General features: G+C 49.2%; 1 protein-coding gene and 1 long non-coding RNA gene across 2 annotated transcripts in view; one reads left to right on the top strand and one right to left on the bottom strand.

Annotated features, from left to right (window-relative positions):
• Positions 1-22,781, bottom strand: part of LOC137439759 (intersectin-1) — a 23,990-nt gene extending 1,209 nt beyond the window's left edge. Inside the window, exons 1-7 of the mRNA XM_068135821.2 lie at positions 21,988-22,781; positions 18,131-18,223; positions 5,357-5,420; positions 5,062-5,204; positions 4,506-4,667; positions 4,287-4,371; positions 1,188-1,297 (exon numbers count right to left, since the gene is read on the bottom strand). Of these exons, the coding sequence (XP_067991922.1) occupies positions 1,188-1,297; positions 4,287-4,371; positions 4,506-4,667; positions 5,062-5,204; positions 5,357-5,420; positions 18,131-18,223; positions 21,988-22,015 (685 nt within the window). The 5' untranslated portion in view covers positions 22,016-22,781. The remainder of the gene's footprint in view (positions 1-1,187; positions 1,298-4,286; positions 4,372-4,505; positions 4,668-5,061; positions 5,205-5,356; positions 5,421-18,130; positions 18,224-21,987) is intronic.
• LOC144888831 (uncharacterized) overlaps positions 1-23,340 on the top strand; it is a 46,238-nt gene that overhangs the window by 7,526 nt on the left and 15,372 nt on the right. The window lies entirely within an intron of this gene.

The following is a 23,340-nucleotide window of genomic DNA, read 5'->3' on the forward strand; positions in this document are numbered from 1 at the left end:
TTGAAACTTGCCAGGTATATTGCTGGGGACCCGAGGATGTGCCTTTTCAAGGTTTCATATTAATCGGACAAGTACTTACCGAGCTATGGCGATTTCTTTACCAAACACCGCAAGCCGTTCGCTTTGGACCAAACCATTTCATGTAAATAGAGGGGGGGGTTCTGTGGTCGTTGCGAATGGACCAAACCATTCATGTAAATAGAGGGGGGGGGGTTCTGTGGTCGTTACTGCCACGTGGTTTCAAAGTTTTTTTTTGTTGTTGTTGTTTGCACGCATGTTTTTTTGCACCCACGTACGGGCACGCCCTAGGATGTTTACACACACACACCCCTACACAAATTTTTTTTTTTTTTTTTTTTTGGCAAGGAACGGGCACCCACGTACGGGCACGTCCTAGCTTATATATAGTACGGGCATGCCCTAGTATTAATAACATACTCAGACCACGAAGTCAGTCAGTTGGCCTGTCCAGATTACAATGAAGAGCATAATCAGATGAGGTGTATGCAAATTATCAAAGCAAAGAGAGATGAAACTATTTTGTTTGCATTTCTTTTAACCCATGTCTAAGTGTAGGCCAAAATCATGAGCGAAAACACTAAATCTAGGTGGAGCGATCCATCATGTTCATCTACCAGGAAAAGGAATGTATTAATGTGGCATGGTCTCACTGAAGGCCAGAGTGCCAATTCTGCAAACAATCGCCCTCACACACATAGGGATGTGCGTTCAAGTGCAGCCTTTCTGCACTTGCTGCGCTTCACACAACCCTCTTTACATTTGCAGGACAAGGTCTGGGCTGCATCGGGTAGTATGGCCCAGTGCGGCTCGAACAGACCATCCCAGTCTTTGTCCACCCTAACCTGGTCTGCGAAGTCATTGCAATCACTGGCAGCCATTTCGTAAGAAGGTTGCCACGACTGTCAGAGGCCAAATCTGCGATGCCCCAATATCCAGATTTGCTGAAAATATATTAGTCTATCTCTGTGCCAAATTTGGTGCTTTAATCACAAAATGCACAATTGTTGTGAATATTTCGGCTATCGGGCCCCACTATTACACTCAGAATATGTAAATTATGTCAAAGTTAGTCGTGCAAGGATAAAATGTCCGGAATTAACGGTGAAATTTTAAAGGAGGAAGGTGGAAGGAATGGCAGGGACGTGGCCCGGAATGTCACGCAGTACCGGTGAGAAAACCCCTCATGGTTTTGTCGTGGCTGTTAAACAACTGTCTGTACTTGAGACGAGATGACTGTGGGACACCCCAATCAGAAGAAACTGCAGAACCAGCCAAGCTGCAAACATTTGTGCAAGAAATAAAGAGAAAAGTCAATGCAACGCTTTTTATCATTGAAAAACAAACCGAGTCGAGTCACACAATATTAGTGCATTCTTTCGTACCAATTCAAACAACCTGTACATGTTTGAGAAAAGCAGCTCTTCAAGCAAAGCCAACGGGCTACTGCACCGACGGATATCCACTCCGTTTTATATTCTTTCCTCTAAGGCACCATTTTTATTATTATTACCATTTGTCTATTATTTATTTATCCTCCTCCAAGGCCATTATCTTCGACACCAGAGGGAAAGGACCACATTTGTTCATCTGCTACGAGCGAGCATTGCTCGTGTGAAACAAATGATCGGCCATGAACTAAAACGGAAACTGCTCTATATTGTTGCGAATATGGAATTTGGCCTCCATATCCGCTTGTAAATATTCCCCTATTTTCTCCAATACTCCCCAACTTTCCCCAGTCCCCCATTCCCTAGTCCCATTGCATGTAAATAACAATCAGTAGAGCCGACCTTCCCCTTATTCCCCCATTAAATGTCGTGCCCAGGTCCACCGCACCACACGTAGACAACTTTCGGACATCTTCCTAGTTATTCTTAATCTATGTCAGTTAAGGCCTCGTTTCCATTAATTATGACTCTTCGTTGCACCAGAATGTGATTATATGGCACCAGTAGTGAGTTTAGGACCTTCCCATACCTCCTCCCATCTTCTTCCCCAAACAACAACAACAACAACAACTACAGCTACAACAACAACTACAACAACGGCGCGCGCGGGGAGTGTGCGTCCTCCCTCCGGCTCGGTTAGCCGCCATTATCCATGCGCTCCACGGGGTTACCACGAAGGGGCTGGCTGTCAGCTCCTCGTCAAGGGCGGAGCCTGGTAAACCCCCCCGCACCCAATAAGAAGGGCGGACCGATTCCATCTGGGCGGAGCTAACGAGCCGAGGGCGTGTCACTCCCCGCCGGATATACGCGGCCCCGCGCCGGATGTGACGGGAGATGCGCACCGAGCTTGGAGAAGGAAAGCCACCTGCGAGCGCTGAGTCAGATGCGCCCCCAGCTTGAGACGACAAGACGCCACCTCGAGCGCTGAGAGACCTCCTGCATCTTTTGGGCCGCGCCATCCTGTCCCTGAGCACAAGGTGCACCTTGTGCTGGCCATCGAATACCCGCTTTCCTTGCCATCAATCCCCGTGTGAGTCAGTTTTTGTCCTGTTTCTCTGTGGTCTGTCGGGAATAATATAAGGTTGTGTCTAAGTGCCTGTCTTCCTATGATGTACCTCTTGTAGTTGTAATCTAACCTTCCGCCTTAATATAACCTCCTCCGGAGGTCTTGAGAACTGAACCCCTGGTGTCGTATTGTGTCATTATAACCCAGCCGGGTGTCTTCTCTTTCCTATTGAGCCAGCGTAGCGCGGCTTCGTCGACGTTCGAGTACAATCGGGTAATTTGTGCGGACACGACGGCCATTCCGCTCGGCCCACCTTAACATCAAAGTCGTGTCTGTAACAATATATTAAAGTAGTAGCAGTTTTCCGTCCATCTTATTCTCTTTCCGCCATTGGTTGGACAGATGGCCTGACTCCACGCACTGGCATTTTGATTTTCATGTCAAATTCACAAACGCCATGCCCTACCTTTACAATGCTGAAACAAACTTCCAGGAGCATGTGAGGCAGCGCTTATTGCCGATACACCGTTCAAAAAGGGGGGGTTTCTGCCCTCTGTTATATGGGTCCCTGCTAGTGCAATTGAAAATGTCGTTCGTTAGTAATCCCTGCAAGTGCCAGTAATCGCTGGTCTCGTCCTGCGGTTATTCAATCCACAAATAATTCAAAATTTTGCGTGCAGTCTACCTCTAATTTAGAACTACAAGAGAGATGTATGTGTGTATGTATATACATATATAATATGTTTGTGTGTGTTTGTGTGTGTGTGTGTGCATGTATGTTGGTTGGTTGGTTGTCAAGAAGGTGGAACAGTCCTCCCATGTCTCGAAGTATCCACCTCCATTTCGGTAAGGGGGGTGGGGGAGGGAGTCACGATTCATGGGCCAAGCTGTGAAGTTTTATTGTTAAAGGTTTGTTCCAAGTGCTATTTTGAGAATCGTCACGAAGCTCTGGACAGCTTCCAACTGTCAGTCGTTTTCATTTGTATTAATATTCCTATGGATGGTTTTTAAGGATCTTCTTCATCGTTACTGTTTATACAATTATCACTGGCATAATTATGGCTCTCTTCAGCTTCCAGGTCTTTTCACTTCATGTTTGAGGGTGTGTGTGTGTGCGTGTGCGTGTGCGCGTGCGCGCGTGTGTGTGTGTGTGTGTGTGTGTGTGTGTGTGTGTGTGTGTGTGTGTGTGTCACATACATTACTCACAATAAGTTAGGGATATTGTGGGAGTGAGTTCATTTTTTTTTATAGGGGTTAGGGTATTGAAATCAAGAATGCTGTGTTTTTTCACACTCATTAATAACCATAGAATTAGAACCAATACAACAACTTTTTTCAACATAATTAATACACAAAATCAACCACACCGAAGAACCTGCCAATATCCCTAACTTATTGTGAGTAGTTGTATTTCTCAAAGATGGCCAAAAGGATCAGTCAAACTTCCAGAGGTTCAGTGCCAAGGAGTGTTTTAGGGCAAAAAAGTGAAATACTGTACGGTATTTGAAAACAAATAGGATTTTTTTTTTTTTTTTTTTTAAATAAATCGCTCTATAGTGTCTAAGCCTTTGTAGCGACATGAAAGGCAATACTAAATGATCCCCAACCCCATTCCTTAATGGGGGTAGGGAATGGTTTTAGACCCAGGTTTGATTTCTTCAAAATGCCAACAGGATTAGAACAGCAATGGGAAATGCCAAGTACCCCAACTAGTTGTCCATATGCACACAAATAAATTGGAATCCGCGATATATCTTTAACAAAATGAAACACCTGTAGGGAATAGCATATGACAGCAAGGTACGCAATACCTGGTGCTCTCCAAAGCCTGGCCCTTCGGGCAGTGGGACATGCCCCCGGGAATCTGAAAGCCTGGACCTTGTGGTAACTGAAGCCCTGGAGGGAGCCAAACACAGCACAATATTTCCTCTACGTTGCCTTACACGTGGACACACAAAGAAGAAAGATTCCAATCTCTTGCATTTACACCAAATCTCAACACTCTATCGATCCCCAAACTTTTTCCTTACCAACAGTGGAAAATACCGGTTGTGGTTGCAGCAGGCCTGGAACTCCATTGGAGATGGGGATCGAACTATGCAAGGCGGATCCTGCTGAGCCTGGAGGCATTAGTCCCAAGGGTGGTGGTCCAGACAGCATTGCCGGTGGTGCTATGGTCAGGCCAGGAGCTCCTGATCATAACGATGCACCAAACCACCAACACGTCCATCCAAAAGCAGAATGACACATGCAATACATTCACAATACGTGGGACGTTCAAAAGGTCATACAGGTGAAATACTCAAGTCCAAAATATACAAAAACAAAAAAGTATAATGAGGCTTGCATATAAATAAAAGATACATTTCTATATTCTCTAATTACATACACGTTTAGATTTAAAAAAAAAAAAACACGGCACGTCAGACTATTATAAGTGAAGCATCTCATTCGTACAACATTGTCAACATCCCACTGACTCAGAAGGAAAACCTTTCACAATAATAAATTGCAAGACATCACACTGGAAATGACTCATTTGAGCAAAGCTCATTTGGAGAAGGCCACCTCCCCATCAAGATGTACCAAAAGGGATCGGAGGTTGCTTGATAGACATTGGTAGGACAGCGGGCAGATTGTGTCCATTGAGCTTCAACTTGATCAGCTTCATGGCGATCGAAAATTCCGCTTGGTCCATGCGACCATCGGCATTCATATCTGCCAACATCCTGTGAGGAGAAAGGCAGCAGGCCCAATATCCTGACTGAGGTCATTTGACTACAAAAGGTCAAGAGGTCAGCCAAGCAAATGGGAACTTGACGAATAACCAAAAGTGACATCGTTTAACACAGTCCAGTCCAGTCCACTCCACTCCACTCACCATATCTGTGCGAGTACAGTCCTTGGTAGCCCTGACTGCAGGAAGAAGTTTCTCGCTTGGTCCCCTGTGTGAAGGCAACATACAAAATTCCCTTCCAAACTGAAAACGAATCAATTTTCCTGAACTTGTTCACACAAAAAACTCAGGTTACCATCATTGACGAGCCAACAGCAAATCTCGAATTCAAAGGAAGTGTTGACTTAGCGGTTAGGGTGCCGGCTTGGGATCCTAGGATCCTGGGTTCGAATCCAGGTCGATCGCTGAATTAACGCCAGGGGGGTTGACTCAGCCTGTCATCCTTCCGAGGTCGGCAAATTGAGTACCAGCTTGCTGGGATGAGTGATCCCGGTGTGTACCCCGATTTAGAATAGGTACACCGTATCCCTGCGCATCGTGAGAGGCGACTAAAGGTTGGCGTCAGGAAGGGCATCCGGCCATAAAAACATTGCCTCAAACAGGGAACCATGATTGTCATGGGGCCCGCAAGGCTAACCCCCGCTCTAGCGGGGAAAATGGCCTTAAAACGATCATTCATTCATTCATTTCATTCAAAGGAAGTGAAAAGTGTTTGCTGTACACAGTGGTGAAGGTCAAAAGTCACTATTCTATTGGAGGGAGGGAATCGAAACGCTCAGTCACGGCTGACGCCGAATAGCCCAAGCAATATAGTTGCATAAAAAGGCAAAAAGTTAGAAGTAACCAAAATGAAAATGAGTCTTTACTTTCCTTTCGGCTCAACAAAACAAAGCCTCAGAGTTTCCGCCAAAGGTAAAATAATCAATGGCGCAAGCGTGACAAATGACGGCATATGGATAGATCACAAGGGCAGAAAAAAAAAAGTGACAAGTAAACTTTCATTAAAATTGAGAAACCTGTGTTACAAAGAGTGAAAATTTAAAAGTTGACTGAAAATGAAAGCAAGAGAAGAACTATAATGACACTTGGGAGAGTGCATACTCCACCCGACGGAACAGTTTATATTTGGTAGCCCACTGATAGGCCCGATCTGGATCTGGATATTCTCCAAAATCGAATCAAATCGATTCGTTATTGTAACACACACAACCTGTCCACCAAGTTTCATCCAAATCCATCCTCAGCTTTTTGAGGTATTCTGCTCAGACAGACAAGCAGACAAAAAAAACAAAAAAAACATCAAACACTTTGGAGATTTAAAGGGAAGGAGAGGATTAATGATGTCCTCAGCTGGGATACTCTTGGCCTGTGAGATTATGGCGCAAACACAAGTCAGTTAACCTAGAGAATGACAAACAGAAATGAGCTTCTTCATTCCCATGATGAAAGGAGCAAGGAGCGTTTGTTTTGACAACTGCCAGGAGGCAGCTGCTAATCAGGCATAACATTAAGCAATCCTTATCTTATGTGGCACAGCATCTGATCCTGGTGTGACAAATTTGACCCTGTTCATTCATTCACTAGCGAAAATCACCAAAGTGGTATGTCATTAGTGTCTCAAAAAGGTGACCACCTTAAATTCTACCCACGTGAAGAATTGACAAACAAACCATTCATTTTATGCGTCTCCAAGGCCAGTTTTAGCACGACACCATAAATATGAGGGTTAAATATCCAGTAGATGAACCAGAATTTAAAAGTAGGCCTCGGTCTGTGCTAGCACCTGAGAAAATTCTGCCTAGTCTTGGGTACCCACACGCAAAGGACTCAAAAATTGCGGCAGCATTATGGGGTAACGGCAAAGCGTATAGAGCATTCGGCAGCACCTCATCTTTCGTTACAGAGAACAGCTTATTGGATCAGGTACTTTGCTTGTGAAGTTGTTCTTTCACAGCCAAACCTATTCCGCCTTCTCATGGGGTTGGAAGGGGAAAGCTTGGCCAAAGTCTTTCACCATCGGGCAGGTCCAGCCTGATGGACCTAAGTATGTTCGAGCAGGAATTTGTCATTTGTTCATGGTGCCGGCAATAGCTCGCATACTCTTCATCGAGGACACCGTAGGGTCTTTAATGGCCAATAACGAATGCTGGTAGCCACGACGCCCAGTTAACACCAATCCGAGGGACAGCACACACACAGACGAATCTGCCTGTGAAACACCGGGATGATAGTTTAAAACTGGATCGGGATTCCAACCGAGGCGAGACAACTCAGATGGGAGAGTGCGTACCCATGGCTACGTTTGTGAAGGATACGTACAACCCGGCTTCAAACTTGCATGGATTTTAACCCACAGATCGATAGCTCACTGGAAAGTGAGGGCACTTTGCTGCCGAATCAACCAATGCAATTGTAGAAACAAAGTTGTTGTGACTTAAAGTGCAAGAAGTTCAATGTGTTTACCAACATAATCAAGTCTTATTTGCTCCAAATTTGGTCCATACAGAAATGCAATTTTGGTGGATGCAGAAATGCAAAATGCAAAGGGTGGAAATGCGAATGGTTCGGTGGATGTGCGGAGTATCGTTGAGAGAGAGGAAGACAAATGATGAATTGCGAAAGATGATGGTAAAGCGCGGCGTTACGCGCGCTGCTTGTGAGCAAGGAGGAAGCGGACAAGCGGTAACATATAAATGTCTTTATTGTAAGACTACACTGTAACACTGAACTCCTCCGGGCTGGTCGCCCGGTGTATATCATGAGGCCACGCCTACCCCTCGGGCGTGGCCACCGCCCACTTCGTGCGTGGAATGATGTCACCACGCCAGTGGGCTTTTGTGTCCGCCACACGCGCCCCCCCAGAATTCCCGCGCACCTGGAGGGCCAGTTTGCGGGGCAGACGAATGACCCGGCCGAAGCGCCCCCTGGCGATCGGCGGCGTCCGGGGTGCAGGGATACCAGGTGGGATGCCCCTGGCTGCCCCTGGGATGGGTGCAGGACCGGGGGGCGCCGTGGCGGCGGGGCTGGGCGGTGCCGGGGGTCCGCCCGCAGGAGGGCGGCCCCGACGTGGGGGTCGGGCCACTGGCGGTGGATGGTCCACATCGAGGTGGGCCAGCTTGAGGCGGTCTACCGAAACGCGGTCAGGAGTACCGCCGATGTCCAGGGTGAAGTGCTTCGCCCCGGTCTCCAGCACGCGGAAAGGCCCGTCGTACGGGGGCTGCAGTGGTGTCCGATGGGCATCGTGGCGGACGAAGACGTACTCCGCCGTGCGAAGCTCCGGGGCGACGTGCGTCGGTGGGTGCCCGTGGCATGCCGTTGGCACCGGGGCGAACCTCTGGGCGGTCTCTTGCAGAGCGGAGCGCTGCTGTGCCGCGGACCATGGTGCCGTGGAGTCGGGGAGGAACTCGCCCGGCACCCGCAGCGGTTGCCCGAAGACCAACTCCGCCGCGGATGCGCGCAGGTCCTCCTTGGGCGCCGTCCGGAGGCCCAGCAGGACCCAGGGGAGCCTGTCGACCCAGCCGCCGTCGCGGAGGGTGGCCCGGAGCGCGGCCTTCAATGAGCGGTGAAATCGCTCACACAGGCCGTTAGCCTGGGGGTGGTAGGCCGTGGTTCGGTGCAGCCGGACCCCGAGCCCCTGCGCAACCGCCCCCCAGAGCTCCGAGGTGAACTGGGGGCCGCGGTCGGATGAGATGTCTGAGGGGGCGCCGAACCGGGCGACCCAGGTGGCGATGAAAGCCTGCGCGACATCGGCCGCCGTTGTCGACGCCAAGGGCACGGCCTCCGGCCACCGGGTGGTGCGGTCCACCATGGTGAGGACGTAGGTGAAACCCCGCGAGGGGGGCAGAGGTCCCACCAGGTCCACGTGGACGTGGTCAAACCGGCGTTCCGGCACCGTGAACGGGGCCAACGGGGCCTGGGTGTGCCGGTGCACCTTGGCGCGCTGGCACGCGAGGCACGTCCTGGCCCAGCCGCGGACGGCCTTCCGGAGGCCATGCCAGACGAACTTGTCGGCGATCAGCCTTTGGGAGGCCCTCGCGCCCGGGTGGGACAGGCCGTGGATGGCGTCAAACACCTGGCGCTGCCAGCCCGCGGGCACAATGGGGCGAGGACGCCCGAGGGAGACGTCGCACAAGAGGGCCGCGCCCGCGCCGTCGAACGGCACCTCGGTGACGCGGAGGCCCGTGACGGCGGTCCGCAAGGCCTGGACGTCGGGGTCAGCGGCCTGGTCCGCTGCCATCCGGGCATAGTCGATGCCGAGGTGGACTGCGTGGGCGACGGCCCGGGAAAGGCAATCCGCAACCGGGTTGTCCTTCCCCGCGATGTGCTGGATGTCCGTCGTGTACTCGGACACGGCCGAGAGGTGACGCTGCTGCCGGGCCGACCACGGCTCGGTGACCTTGCCCATCGCGAAGATCAGCGGCTTGTGGTCGACGAAGGCAGTGAACGCCCGGCCCTCGAGCAGATGACGGAAGTGCCTGACCGCCAAGTGAAGTCCGAGCAACTCGCGGTCGAAGGTACTGTAACGGCGTTCGGGCGGGCGAAGCTGCCGGCTAAAGAACGCCAGCGGTTGCCAAGCTCCACGCACCCATTGCTCGTGCACCGCGCCCACCGCGTAGTCCGAGGCATCGGTGGTGAGGGCGATCGGTGCATCGGGCGCCGGGTGCGCGAGCATGGTGGCGTTAGCCAAAGCGAGCTTCGCGCCCGTGAACGCCGTGTCCATCTGCTCGGTCCAGGTAACGTCGCCTTTGCCCGGCTTACCTCGGAGAGCTTCGTGCAGGGGGCGCAGGAGCTGGGCGATACGGGGCAGGAACCGATGGTAAAAGTTCACCATGCCCAGGAACTCCTGCAGCCCTCTGATCGTGCGGGGGCGCGGAAACCCCTTCACCGCCTCCACCTTGGCCGGCAGGGGGACGGCTCCGTGCCTGGTGACACGGTGCCCCAGAAAATCGATTGTGGCGGCGCCGAACCGGCACTTTGCGGGGTTCACAATCAGGCCATGCTGGCCCAGGCGTTCGAAGAGCGTGCGGAGGTGGCGTAGGTGCTCTTCGCGGGACGCGCTGGCGACGAGGATATCGTCCAGGTAGACGTAGACAAAATCCAAGTCGCGCAGGACGCTGTCCATCAGTCGCTGGAACGCCTGAGCCGCATTCTTCAGACCAAAGGGCATGCGCAGGAACTCGAAGAGTCCGAATGGCGTGATGACCGCCGTCTTCGGGACGTCCTCCGGCCTGACGGGGACCTGATGGTAGCCGCGTATGAGGTCCACCTTCGAGAAGAAGGACCTGCCCGTCAAACGGGCGGAAAAGTCCTGAATGTGGGGGACGGGGTAGCGGTCGGGAGTCGTGGCGTCATTGAGACGGCGATAGTCCCCGCACGGTCGCCATCCCCCGCCGGGCTTCGGCACGATGTGCAGCGGCGACGCCCAAGCGCTCTCTGAGCGCCGAACGATGCCGAGTCGCTCCAGGGTAGCGAACTCCGCTTTTGCCACCGCCAGCTTCGTCGGCTCGAGGCGGCGTGCCCGGGCGTAGACCGGTGGCCCGACGGTGGGGATGTGATGGGCCACCCCGTGCTTGACGGCCCCCGCCGAGAAGGTGGGCCGCGTGAGGGCCGGGAAGCCGGCGAGGAGGCGGGTGAATGCGTCCGCTGCCGGAAGCGTACAGACCAACGTGGCCGGAACCGAATCGTTCGGCAAGCCGCTTGGCAAGCCGCTCGTTGAGCTGGGCAACGCACATGCGAGCGAGCTGAACGTCTCGGCCTGGACAAGCCGTCTGCGCTTGACGTCGACCAGGAGCCCATTAGCGCACAGGAAGTCCGCGCCAAGCAGTGCCATGGGCACGTCGGCGGTGACGAACGTCCATCGGAAAACCTGCCCTCCAAACCGCAGAGAGAGGCAGCGTTTTCCGTACGTACGGATGGGCGTCCCGTTCGCGGCAAGCAGCGCGGGGCCCCCACCCGCGGCGTGCTTGTCTGACGTGCCGGCGGGAATGACACTCACCTGTGCTCCCGTGTCGCACAGGTAACGGCGCCCGGAGAAGGTGTCCGTTATGAACAGCAGGCTGCTCGAACGGCCGGCGCTCATCGCCACAATTGAGCGCCGGCCCGGGCGTTTCCCGACCCGTTGAAGGAGCACGGCGGATGACACCGCCGAGCTTCGTGGCCGAACTTGGCGTGGAACCAGCACCAGGTGGTGGAGCTGGAGGAGCGCGGCTGGCTCCGCCAGGCCGGTGGAGTCGACGGGTTTCCCCGCGGTGGCGGTTTTCGCCGCGGCGGTGGGCGGGGCGTGGCGGCGTTCACGAGGTGCGTATCAGCATGCTGCTGAACCACAGCGTGCTGTAGAAGATGATGCTGTGGAACATCAGCGTGCTGTAGAAGATGATGCTGTGGAACATCAGCGTGCTGTAGAAGATGATGCTGTGGAACATCAGCGTGCTGTAGAAGATGATGCTGTGGAACATCAGCGTCGAAGGCCGTGACGGCCACGCCAACGCTCGCCCGCGTGTCCGAAGCGGCGAAGTACTTGTCCGCCTCGGCCGCCAATGCTCGGGGTTCCGTTAGCCCGGTCCCGGCCAACGCGAGGCGAACCTGCGCTGGAAGTTGGCGACGGAAAAGCGCCCAGAATAGCGAACCGGGGGCTTCGTCGCCCAACAGTGACAGCATATGGTCCATTCGGACCGACGGGCGCGTCTCACCGAGCTCGGGGAGATCCAGGAGGCGATCGGCCCGTGCGTCGTCCGTGAGGCCGAACGTGGCTAGGAGTAGCCGCTTGAGTGCCTCGTACTTGTGGCCGTCCGGTGGGTGGCGAAGGACGGACACAACTCGAGCGGCCGTGCCGGGCCCGAGGGAGGCGACGACATGGCAGTAGCGCAGGTCGTCGTTGGTAAGGCGCCGAAGCTGAAATTGGGCTTCGGCCTGGACGAACCAGACTTCGGCCTGAGCCTCCCAAAATTCCAGAAGTTTGACGAAGGCGGCCATGGCGATGGCGTCGCGTGTGGAAGGATCGCTCCGGCAGATCCAACGTCGAGGGTCACCAGTAAAGCGCGGCGTTACGCGCGCTGCTTGTGAGCAAGGAGGAAGCGGACAAGCGGTAACATATAAATGTCTTTATTGTAAGACTACACTGTAACACTGAACTCCTCCGGGCTGGTCGCCCGGTGTATATCATGAGGCCACGCCTACCCCTCGGGCGTGGCCACCGCCCACTTCGTGCGTGGAATGATGTCACCACGCCAGTGGGCTTTTGTGTCCGCCACAATGGGAATATTGCCTGTGATTGATGCTGTGAAGAGGAACAGGTTGAGATGGTTTGGTCACGTGTTGAGGAAGGATGAAAGTGACTGGTTGAGAAGAGTGATGGAAATGAATGTAGAAGGAAGTAGAGGATGGGGAAGACCGAGAAAGACTTGGATAAAGATGGTGGAAGAAGAAATGCGGGCAAGGGGGTTAACAAGGAGAGATGCAGAAAATAGGGCAAAATGGAGAAGATCGTCATGGGGACCGCAAGGCTAACCCCCGCTCTAGCAGGGAAAATGGCCTTAAAATGCCTGTTGTGTTGTTGTATCCAACAATGATATCCCTTCAACACAGACAAACACAAACAGACAAACATAGGCACACAGATGCAAAGAGACAGACAAGTAAAGAGACAGAGCAAGAGGCAGAGAGACGCAGGGGGCAGAGAGACGCAGGGGGGCAGAGAGACGCAGGGGGGCAGAGAGACGCAGGGGGGCAGAGAGACGCAGGGGGGCAGAGACGCAGGGGGGCAGAGAGACGCAGGGGGGCAGAGAGACGCAGGGGGGGCAGAGAGACGCAGGGGGGCAGAGAGACGCAGGGGGGGGGCAGAGAGACGCAGGGGGGCAGAGAGACGCAGGGGGGGCAGAGAGACGCAGGGGGGCAGAGAGACGCAGGGGGGCAGAGAGCCACAGGGGGGCAGAGAGACGCAGGGGGGGCAGAGAGACGCAGGGGGGCAGAGAGACGCAGGGGGGCAGAGAGACGCAGGGGGGGCAGAGAGAAGCAGGGGGGCAGAGAGACGCAGGGGGGCAGAGAGACGCAGGGGGGCAGAGAGACGCAGGGGGGCAGAGACGCAGGGGGGCAGAGAGACGAAGGGGGCAGAGAGACGAAGGGGGCAGAGAGACGCAGGGGGCAGAGAGACGCAGGGGGCAGAGAGACGCAGGGGGCAGACAGACTGCCAGATGCAGACACGCAAGTTCTTTAAGGAAGCCTGTTTTGTTTTTAAATTACTTTCATGAAACAGATTGTGCATGACATTTCATTACCAATTTATTCTCGTCAAACGAGTTGGCATTGAAAAGACAGCCCATGGAAATCAAGGACCAAGAAAACTTTCATCACAACAACATGCGAGGACAGAAGGGTGGGAAGATAAAAGGGAACCACAGACGAATAAACCCAGCAATAAAGCCTTCCAAATCAACCGCTGTACCTTTCACATTTCCCTCTCACTGAAGGAGAAAAGCTTCAATACAGAACAATTTTACACGAAAGTACCAGTTTACCGATTAGTATACCTTCGGGGATGACGGGAGAGGAAGGGGGGGGGGGGTTAGGGGAGGGTGGGAAATAAAAACCAAAGTTCAGTTCAAAAGTCAAACTTCAATCAAAGCTTATCTCCGTCAACAAAGTGCTTCAGCGACTGCACGGGGGTGCATGAAAGGTCCCGTACCGGTCGATGTTCACGTACAAGACAAAGCTATCGGGATGCAAACAAAAAGGAACATAGAGACGAGTCTGTGCAAAGCCTGAATGGACTAGACAAAAACAGGGAATGATTAACGGATATAATGAATGCACGATCTTCACGGCAAACAACCATCATCATCATTTTCTTCTTCAGCTGTGATTTTGGAAGCGAGTACTTCTTTGTGAACCTCAAACACATTGCAAAGGTGTGGATAGGTCAAACGGGGTTAGGAAAGAAACAGTGGTTGGATCAAGCAGAGCAGACACATTGTCACGCATTGACGTTCAAATAAACATTTTTGTGATCATTTTTCAGTCGGGATGCTCACACGTGGCTAACAATCCATGGAAGCCATAATTGCTCACAGCACGCAGTTGCAGCGACGGCACTTTAAAAGGAAAAAAATTAAACAAAGCGAACAGCCACAAAGCACAATGGTGACGATGCATTATCCTGAGATCCAGGCTGGTGTCCGTCTGCGGCGACGGACAGGTAGAACGATGGATTCAATTGACGAGACGTCCATCGAGGTATTCTAACTGCCGTGGGAAGGAAGGACAAAGCTCACGTTTCGGGCGTTCACGCTTCGTCGGAGCAAAAGAGCAAACCTGAGCGTTAACACTCTTTTGCTCCGACGAAGTGTCAACAGCAGAAACGTGAGCTTACCCTCGTTTCCCACGGCAGTTAACAAACCTTGACCAACATCTTGTCGATTTCATCAATTGTTCCACCTGATATTCAGAGGCACGGGTAAGAATTTCAGGTTTCAATGATCACCATTGCAGTGATAACAACAGCAGCAGCAGCAGCAGCAGCAGCAGCAGCAGCAGCAGCAGCAGCAGCTGAATAGATGTTTCTTTTCTCGAAGACGAGTTGCTTCGCACTAACTGCAGCGTTAATTTATCACCGCCTAACAAACAAGGTTTTCCTCAACCGGAACAAGATTCCTTAAGAGAGCTCCAACGACCGTTTGGGCAGATTGTTCAAAAATGAACTACAACGGCACTCAGTAGAGAGCATACCTCCGCCAGGTGAACAGTTTACGTTTTGTATCGCAGAGTAGACCAGAAAATCACAATACAGAATCACATTTAATCAAAATCAACCGTCCACAACTTTTTGAGATCTCCTGCTTTATATCGATTTTAGCCCTTTCTCCCAATGGTGAAGAATCACTTTGAAGATTAAATAACTCTCGAATCCGAATCCATATTCAGATCTTCACCAAAATTGAATATATTCTTCCTTGTCACACACACAACCTGTCCACCAAGTTTCGGACAAATCCATCAATAACCTTTTGAGATATCCTGCTATGTATCGTTTTTGGCCCCATTTCGCAATGGTGAAGAATCACTTTAAAAAAAAATAATAATTCTCATATCCGAATCCATATTCAGATCTTCACCAAAATTGAATATATTCTTCCTTGTCACACACACAACCTGTCCACCAAGTTTCGGACAAATCCATCAATAACCTTTTGAGATATCCTGCTATGTATCGTTTTTGGCCCCATTTCGCAATGGTGAAGAATCACTTTAAAAAAAATTAATAATTCTCATATCCGAATCCATATTCAGATCTTCACCAAAATTGAATATATTCTTCCTTGTCACACACACAACCTGTCCACCAAGTTTCGGACAAATCCATCAATAACCTTTTGAGATATCCTGCTATGTATCGTTTTTGGCCCCATTTCGCAATGGTGAAGAATCACTTTTAAAAAAATTAACAATTCTCATATCCGAATCCATATTAAGATCTTCACCAAAACTGAATATATTCTTCCTTGTCACACACACAACCTGTCCACCAAGTTTCGGACAAATCCATTAATAACCTTTTGAGATATCCTGCTATGTATCGTTTTTGGCCCCATTTCGCAATGGTGAAGAATCACTTTAAAAAAAATTAATAATTCTCATATCCGAATCCATATTCAGATCTTCACCAAAATTGAATATATTCTTCCTTGTCACACACACAACCTGTCCACCAAGTTTCGGACAAATCCATCAATAACCTTTTGAGATATCCTGCTATGTATCGTTTTTGGCCCCATTTCGCAATGGTGAAGAATCACTTTAAAAAAAATTAATAATTCTCATATCCGAATCCATATTCAGATCTTCACCAAAATTGAATATATTCTTCCTTGTCACACACACAACCTGTCCACCAAGTTTCGGACAAATCCATCAATAACCTTTTGAGATATCCTGCTATGTATCGTTTTTGGCCCCATTTCGCAATGGTGAAGAATCACTTTTAAAAAAATTAATAATTCTCATATCCGAATCCATATTCAGATCTTCACCAAAATTGAATATATTCTTCCTTGTCACACACACAACCTGTCCACCAAGTTTCGGACAAATCCATCAATAACCTTTTGAGATATCCTGCTATGTATCGTTTTTGGCCCCATTTCGCAATGGTGAAGAATCACTTTTTAAAAAATTAATAATTCTCATATCCGAATCCATATTCAGATCTTCACCAAAATTTAATATATTCTTCCTTGTCACACACACAACCTGTCCACCAAGTTTCGGACAAATCCATCAATAACCTTTTGAGATATCCTGCTATGTATCGTTTTTGGCCCCATTTCGCAATGGTGAAGAATCACTTTTTAAAAAATTAATAATTCTCATATCCGAATCCATATTCAGATCTTCACCAAAATTGAATATATTCTTCCTTGTCACACACACAACCTGTCCACCAAGTTTCGGACAAATCAATCAATAACCTTTTGAGATATCCTGCTATGTATCGTTTTTGGCCCCATTTCGCAATGGTGAAGAATCACTTATTAAAAAATTAATAATTCTCATATCCGAATCCATATTCAGATCTTCACCAAAATTGAATATATTCTTCCTTGTCACACACACACAACCTGTCCACCAAGTTTCGGACAAATCCATCAATAACCTTTTGAGATATCCTGCTATGTATCGTTTTTGGCCCCATTTCGCAATGGTGAAGAATCACTTTTAAAAAAATTAATAATTCTCATATCCGAATCCATATTCAGATCTTCACCAAAATTGAATATATTCTTCCTTGTCACACACACAACCTGTCCACCAAGTTTCGGACAAATCCATCAATAACCTTTTGAGATATCCTGCTATGTATCGTTTTTGGCCCCATTTCGCAATGGTGAAGAATCACTTTAAAAAAAATTAATAATTCTCATATCCGAATCCATATTCAGATCTTCACCAAAATTGAATATATTCTTCCTTGTCACACACACAACCTGTCCACCAAGTTTCGGACAAATCCATCAATAACCTTTTGAGATATCCTGCTATGTATCGTTTTAGGCCCCATTTCGCAATGGTGAAGAATCACTTTTAAAAAAATTAATAATTCTCATATCCGAATCCATATTCAGATCTTCACCAAAATTGAATATATTCTTCCTTGTCACACACACACAACCTGTCCACCAAGTTTCGGACAAATCCATCAATAACTTTTTGAGATATCCTGCTATGTATCGTTTTGGCCCCATTTCGCAATGGTGAAGAATCACTTTAAATTTTTAAAATAATTCTCATATCCGAATCCATATTCAGATCTTCACCAAAATCGAATCGAATCGTCCTTGTCAGACACCCAACCTGTCCACCAAGTTTCGTCCAAATCCGTCCATAACTTTTTGAGATATCCTGCTATGTATCGTTTTTGGCCCGATCTCCCAATGGTGAAGAATCACTTTTTAAAATTCCACTAGCCGGATCCGAATCCGGATCTTCACCAAAATCTAATCATTTCGTCCTTGTCACATACGCTACATCTCTGCCAAATTTCGTCTGAATCCGTCCACGACTTTTTGAGAAATCTTGTTCACAGACAGACAAACAGACAAACAGACAGGGGTGAAAACATAACCTCCATCCACGTTTGGTGGCGGAGGTAAGAAGGTGTTAATATCGAAGAATGGATCGTCATAGAGAAATAACACACAATCACAAGACAAAGCCGTGGCAAGCACAGTCAGACAGGTCACCCAACGAAGAGAGAGATCACGTCGGATGGAAACAAAAAAAAGTCGTTCAAACGAGCCGGCGCGAGTGTCCGGCCTTTGTACGATAGTTAGTGCAAGCTCATGACAAACCAGGTGTGAACAGGTTAGTGACGCGGGCGAGAGCAGAGGAGGTGGACTCCACCGAGAGTGTGCCATCTCGTTAACCAACCTGTTACGAAGCCAGCAATCGGGTTGAGACCGAGGAACTGTTGGTCGTGCTTGGTCCGTTCCTCGGCAGTGATTGTCCAAGCATCGGGAGTCACTGGCAAGTAAATGACAAAGCTCACAAAACAACTTCGTGAAAACAGAAAACATTGTCGAATGATTAAACATTAATGGAGTAATGGACGACCACGCCTCTCCTGGTACAGAACAATCCCCATTCCGCTCCACAACCCAAAACCACCCACCAGCAGATCCCAAAACCCATTTACATCCTCACATCGACGTGAATCGAATGAAGATCGGGTGAGGACACAGTTAGGGCAAACAAGGGACAGATCGATTCACATCATGTCCTTTTAGGTCTTCATAAAGCAACACCCAAGCTAATTAAACATGAACCCCACACAACAATTCACACCTTGACGAACGAACCAGGTCTGTCACTGATGTTTCTCAAGGACGAGTCTGTTAGAAATTTCAATACCGAATGACTGTCTTTTTACCCTCGATGTGATTACGGAGGATAACTATGTGCGAACAACCACCAACACCGCTCAGGATAACACCACCACCACCACCACCACCACCCCTATACAGAATACCACCACCACCAACACCACCACCACCACCACCACCACCACCACCACCCCTATTCAGGATAACAATACCAGCACCACAACTGTTCAGGATACAAACACCAACACACATATTATGCATAACACCACCACCATCACCCCTATTCAGGATAACAATACCACCACCACTGTTCAGGAAAACAACACCAACACACATGGTAAGCATAACACCACCACCCCTATTCAGAATAATAACATGACCACCACTGTTCAGGATAACAACACCACCACTGTTCAGGATAACAACAGCAACACCACCACCACCGTTCAGGACAACACAAACACACATATTAAGCATAACATCAACACACATTTTAAGCATAACACCACCACCACCACCACCACCACCACCCCTATTCAGAATAATACCACCACCACAACAACTGTTGAGGACAACAACACCAACACACATATTAAGCATAACACCACCACCACCAGCACCCATATTCAGGATAACAATATCACCACCACAACAATTGTTCAGGATAACAACACCAACACACATATTAAGCATAACACCACCACCACCACCCCTATTCAGGATAACAATACCACCACCACAACAACTGTTCAGGATACAACAAACACCAACACACATATTAAGCATAACACCACCACCCCTATTCAGGAAAACAACACCACCACCCCTTCTCAGGATAACAATACCACCACAACAACTGTTCAGGATACAAACACCAACACACATTTTAAGCATAACACCACCACCACCACCACCACCCTTATTCAGAATAACACCACCACCACCACCACAACTGTTGAGGATAACACCAACACACATATTAAGCATAACACCACCACCACCACCACCACCACCACCCATATTCAGGATAACAATAACACCACCACCCATATTCAGGATAACAATAACACCACCACCCCTATTCAGGACAACAATACCACCACACAACTGTTCAGGATAACACCAACACACATATTAAGCATACCACCACCACCCCTATTCAGGATAATACCACCACCACCCCCTATTCAGGATAACAATACCACCACCACCCCCTATTCAGGATAACAATAACACCACCACCCCTACTCAGGATAACAATACCACCACAACAACTGTTCAGGATACAAACACCAACACACATGGTAAGCATAACACCACCACCCCTATTCAGAATAATAACACCACCACCACCCCTATTCAGAATAAAAACACCACCACCACCACTGTTCAGGATAACAGCAACACCACCACCACTGTTCAGGATAACACCAACACACATTTTAAGCATAACATCAACACACATTTTAAGCATAACACCACCACCACCACCATTCAGAATAACAATAACACCACCACAACTGTTGAGGATAAAAACACCAGCACACATATTAAGCATACCACCACTACCAGCACCCATATTCAGGATAACAATACCACCACCACAACAACAATTGTTCAGGATAACAACACCAACACATATTAAGCATAACACCACCACCAACACCACCCCTATTCAGGACAACAATACCACCACCACCACCCCTATTCAGGACAACAATACCACCACCACAACTGTTCAGGATACAAACACCAACACACATATTAAGCATACCACCACCACCACCCCTATTCAGGATAACAATAACACCACCACAAATGTTCAGGATACAAACACCAACACATATTATGCATACCACCACCACCACCACCACCACCACCACCCGTATTCAGGACAACAATAACACCACCACCACCCCCCTATTCAGGCCAACAATAACACCACCACCACCCCCCTATTCAGGATAACAATACCACCACAACAAATGTTCAGGATACCAACACACATATTAAGCATACCACAACCAACACCATTCAGGATAGCACCACCACGACCAACACAGTTCAGGATACCACCACCACGACCAACACAGTTCAGGATACCACCACCATGACCAACACAGTTCAGGATACCACCACCACGACCAACACAGTTCAGGATAACAACACCAACACACATATTAAGCATAACACCAACACACATATTAAGCATAACACCACCACCTTTATTCAGAATAACAATAATACCACAACCACCCCTATTCAGGATAACAATAACACCACCACCACCACAACAACTGTTCAGGATAACACCAACACACATATTAAACATACCACCAACACCACCACCACCACCACCACCACCACCCCCCCTATTCAGGATAGCAATAACACAACCACCACTGTTCAGGATAACAACACGAACACACATATTAAGCATAACACCACCACCCCTATTCAGAATAACACCACCACCACCACCCCTATTCAGGACAACAATACCAGCACCACAACTGTTCAGGATACAAACACCAACACACATATTAAGCATAACACCACCACCACCACCACCACCCCTATTCAGGATAACAATACCACCACCACAACAACTGTTCAGGATAACACCAACACACATATTAAGCATACCACCACCACCACCACCACCACCACCCCTATTCAGGATAACAATAACACCACCACCCCTACTCAGGATAACAATACCACCACAACTGTTCAGGATACAAACACCAACACACATATTACGCATAACACCACCACAACCACCATCACCAACACCAACACCACCCCCATTCAGGATAACAATACCACCACCACAACTGTTCAGGATACAAACACCAACACACATATTATGCATAACACCACCACCACCACCACCACCACCACCCCTATTCAGGATAACAAAACCACCACCACAACTGTTCAGGATACAAACACCAACACACATATTATGCATAACACCACCACCACCACCCCTATTCAGGATAACAAAACCACCACCACAACTGTTCAGGATACAAACACCAACACACATATTATGCATAACACCACCACCACCACCACCCCCCCCCCCCCCCCCCCTATTCAGGATAACAATAACAATAACACCACCACCACCACCCCCCCCCCCCCCCTATTCAGGATAACAATACCACCACAACAACTGTTCAGGATACCAACACACATATTAAGCATACCACAACCAACACCATTCAGGATAGCACCACCACGACCAACACAGTTCAGGATACCACCACCACAACCAACACAGTTCAGGATACCACCACCACAACCAGCATCGTTCAGGATACCACCACCACAACCAGCATCGTTCAGGATATCACCACCACAACAACCAGCACCGTTATGTCAAAAAGTGTCACTCACAGGGAAAGGCTGCAGGGATTTGGGACATGGTCTCATCCTCATGAATGAAGCCACTCAAGTCCAGCACGGATCTGCAGGAATGCAGAAGATAGGCCGGTGTGTGGCAAGTGAATGTGAAAGCTCCAATCCAAGTCGACTCTAGGTCAGAACTCCGGACTGCAAACCCATTCGTCAAGGCTTCTCTCCGACCAGCCCTCAGCCTACCGCTGTCCTCAACCTCACCACGTCAGCCCCAAGCTGAAGCTCAGGATCAGGCTCTCAGTCTCCACCCTCACCCTGACTCTGAGCAAAGAATGAAGCGAGTACGCCCGGAGCACGTGAGGAAAACAAGCGAGAGAAAAACCTCCTGACGCGATCAGATCCACGTCGGCCGGGAGACCTCAAACTTGACAGAATCACGGACACTTCGCTTACATTCCGCGAAAGAAGCCAAGATGTAAAGCAAAGCAGAGCAAAGGACGCCGCGCCCGGTGCGAGGCCCTGCAATAACGTGCTAACGTCACGAACTGCGTGACGTCACTACGCCGCATAAATATGCAACGTCCTGACACAAACACGTTTTGCCTCACGTTAGCACGTTGCGTCAATCCACAACGGCCTGACATAATCGTTCATACCATCACGTTGCGTAAATGCACAACTAGAAAAACTTTACGTACTGTGCTGCATAAATATATAATTAAATCTATGGCGGCCTGACGTGATTTTATTTCCTACGTCATCACGCTGCGTAAATCAACGACTTGACGTGACCACGAGCATGAAGTACAGACGTACTGCTTGAAGCGGCAGATGTGAGCCTGCTGTGCGTTCTAGCCACAACCTGTAATTTTCGATTCTAATTCCATATTCGCCGAATTAAGAACAGAATCGGAGATGCGGAGGGAAGATATACCTGTCAGCGACACACAAACATGAACCTTAATGGTAAAACTACTGACTAAGGTATTTATTAACCGGGGAACGGAGCCAACGTGTCGTATTTAAATCGCCGAAATTGTATGAATGAAACCTTAAAACCCAAACACACCGAACACTCAACCACGTGATGAGTTTACTGAAGACTCCGCCATCGTATGTGTGACGGCATCATTCTATCTGTCGTGAAACTTTGTCCTCCCCATGGGATGCCAAACCCACGGGATTTATCCGTGCTCTAGCCTATAACTTATAAGTATAGATACTGAGTAGTCAGGCGAGTAAGCAGCACGTACCATTTGTCTGCGCTATTTGGTTCGTTGTACGAAATTTTCATTGGTCTTTACCTTGTAGCATACCTGCCTGCCGGACTCGAGGGGTCTTTTGGGTCCTCTGGGTCTTTTGGGTCCTCAGGGTCTTTTGGGGTCATCTGGG

Source organism: Myxine glutinosa, chromosome 14 (assembly GCF_964187855.1).
Source record: "Myxine glutinosa chromosome 14, kmMyxGlut1.1, whole genome shotgun sequence".
Taxonomy (NCBI): Eukaryota; Metazoa; Chordata; class Myxini; order Myxiniformes; family Myxinidae; genus Myxine; species Myxine glutinosa.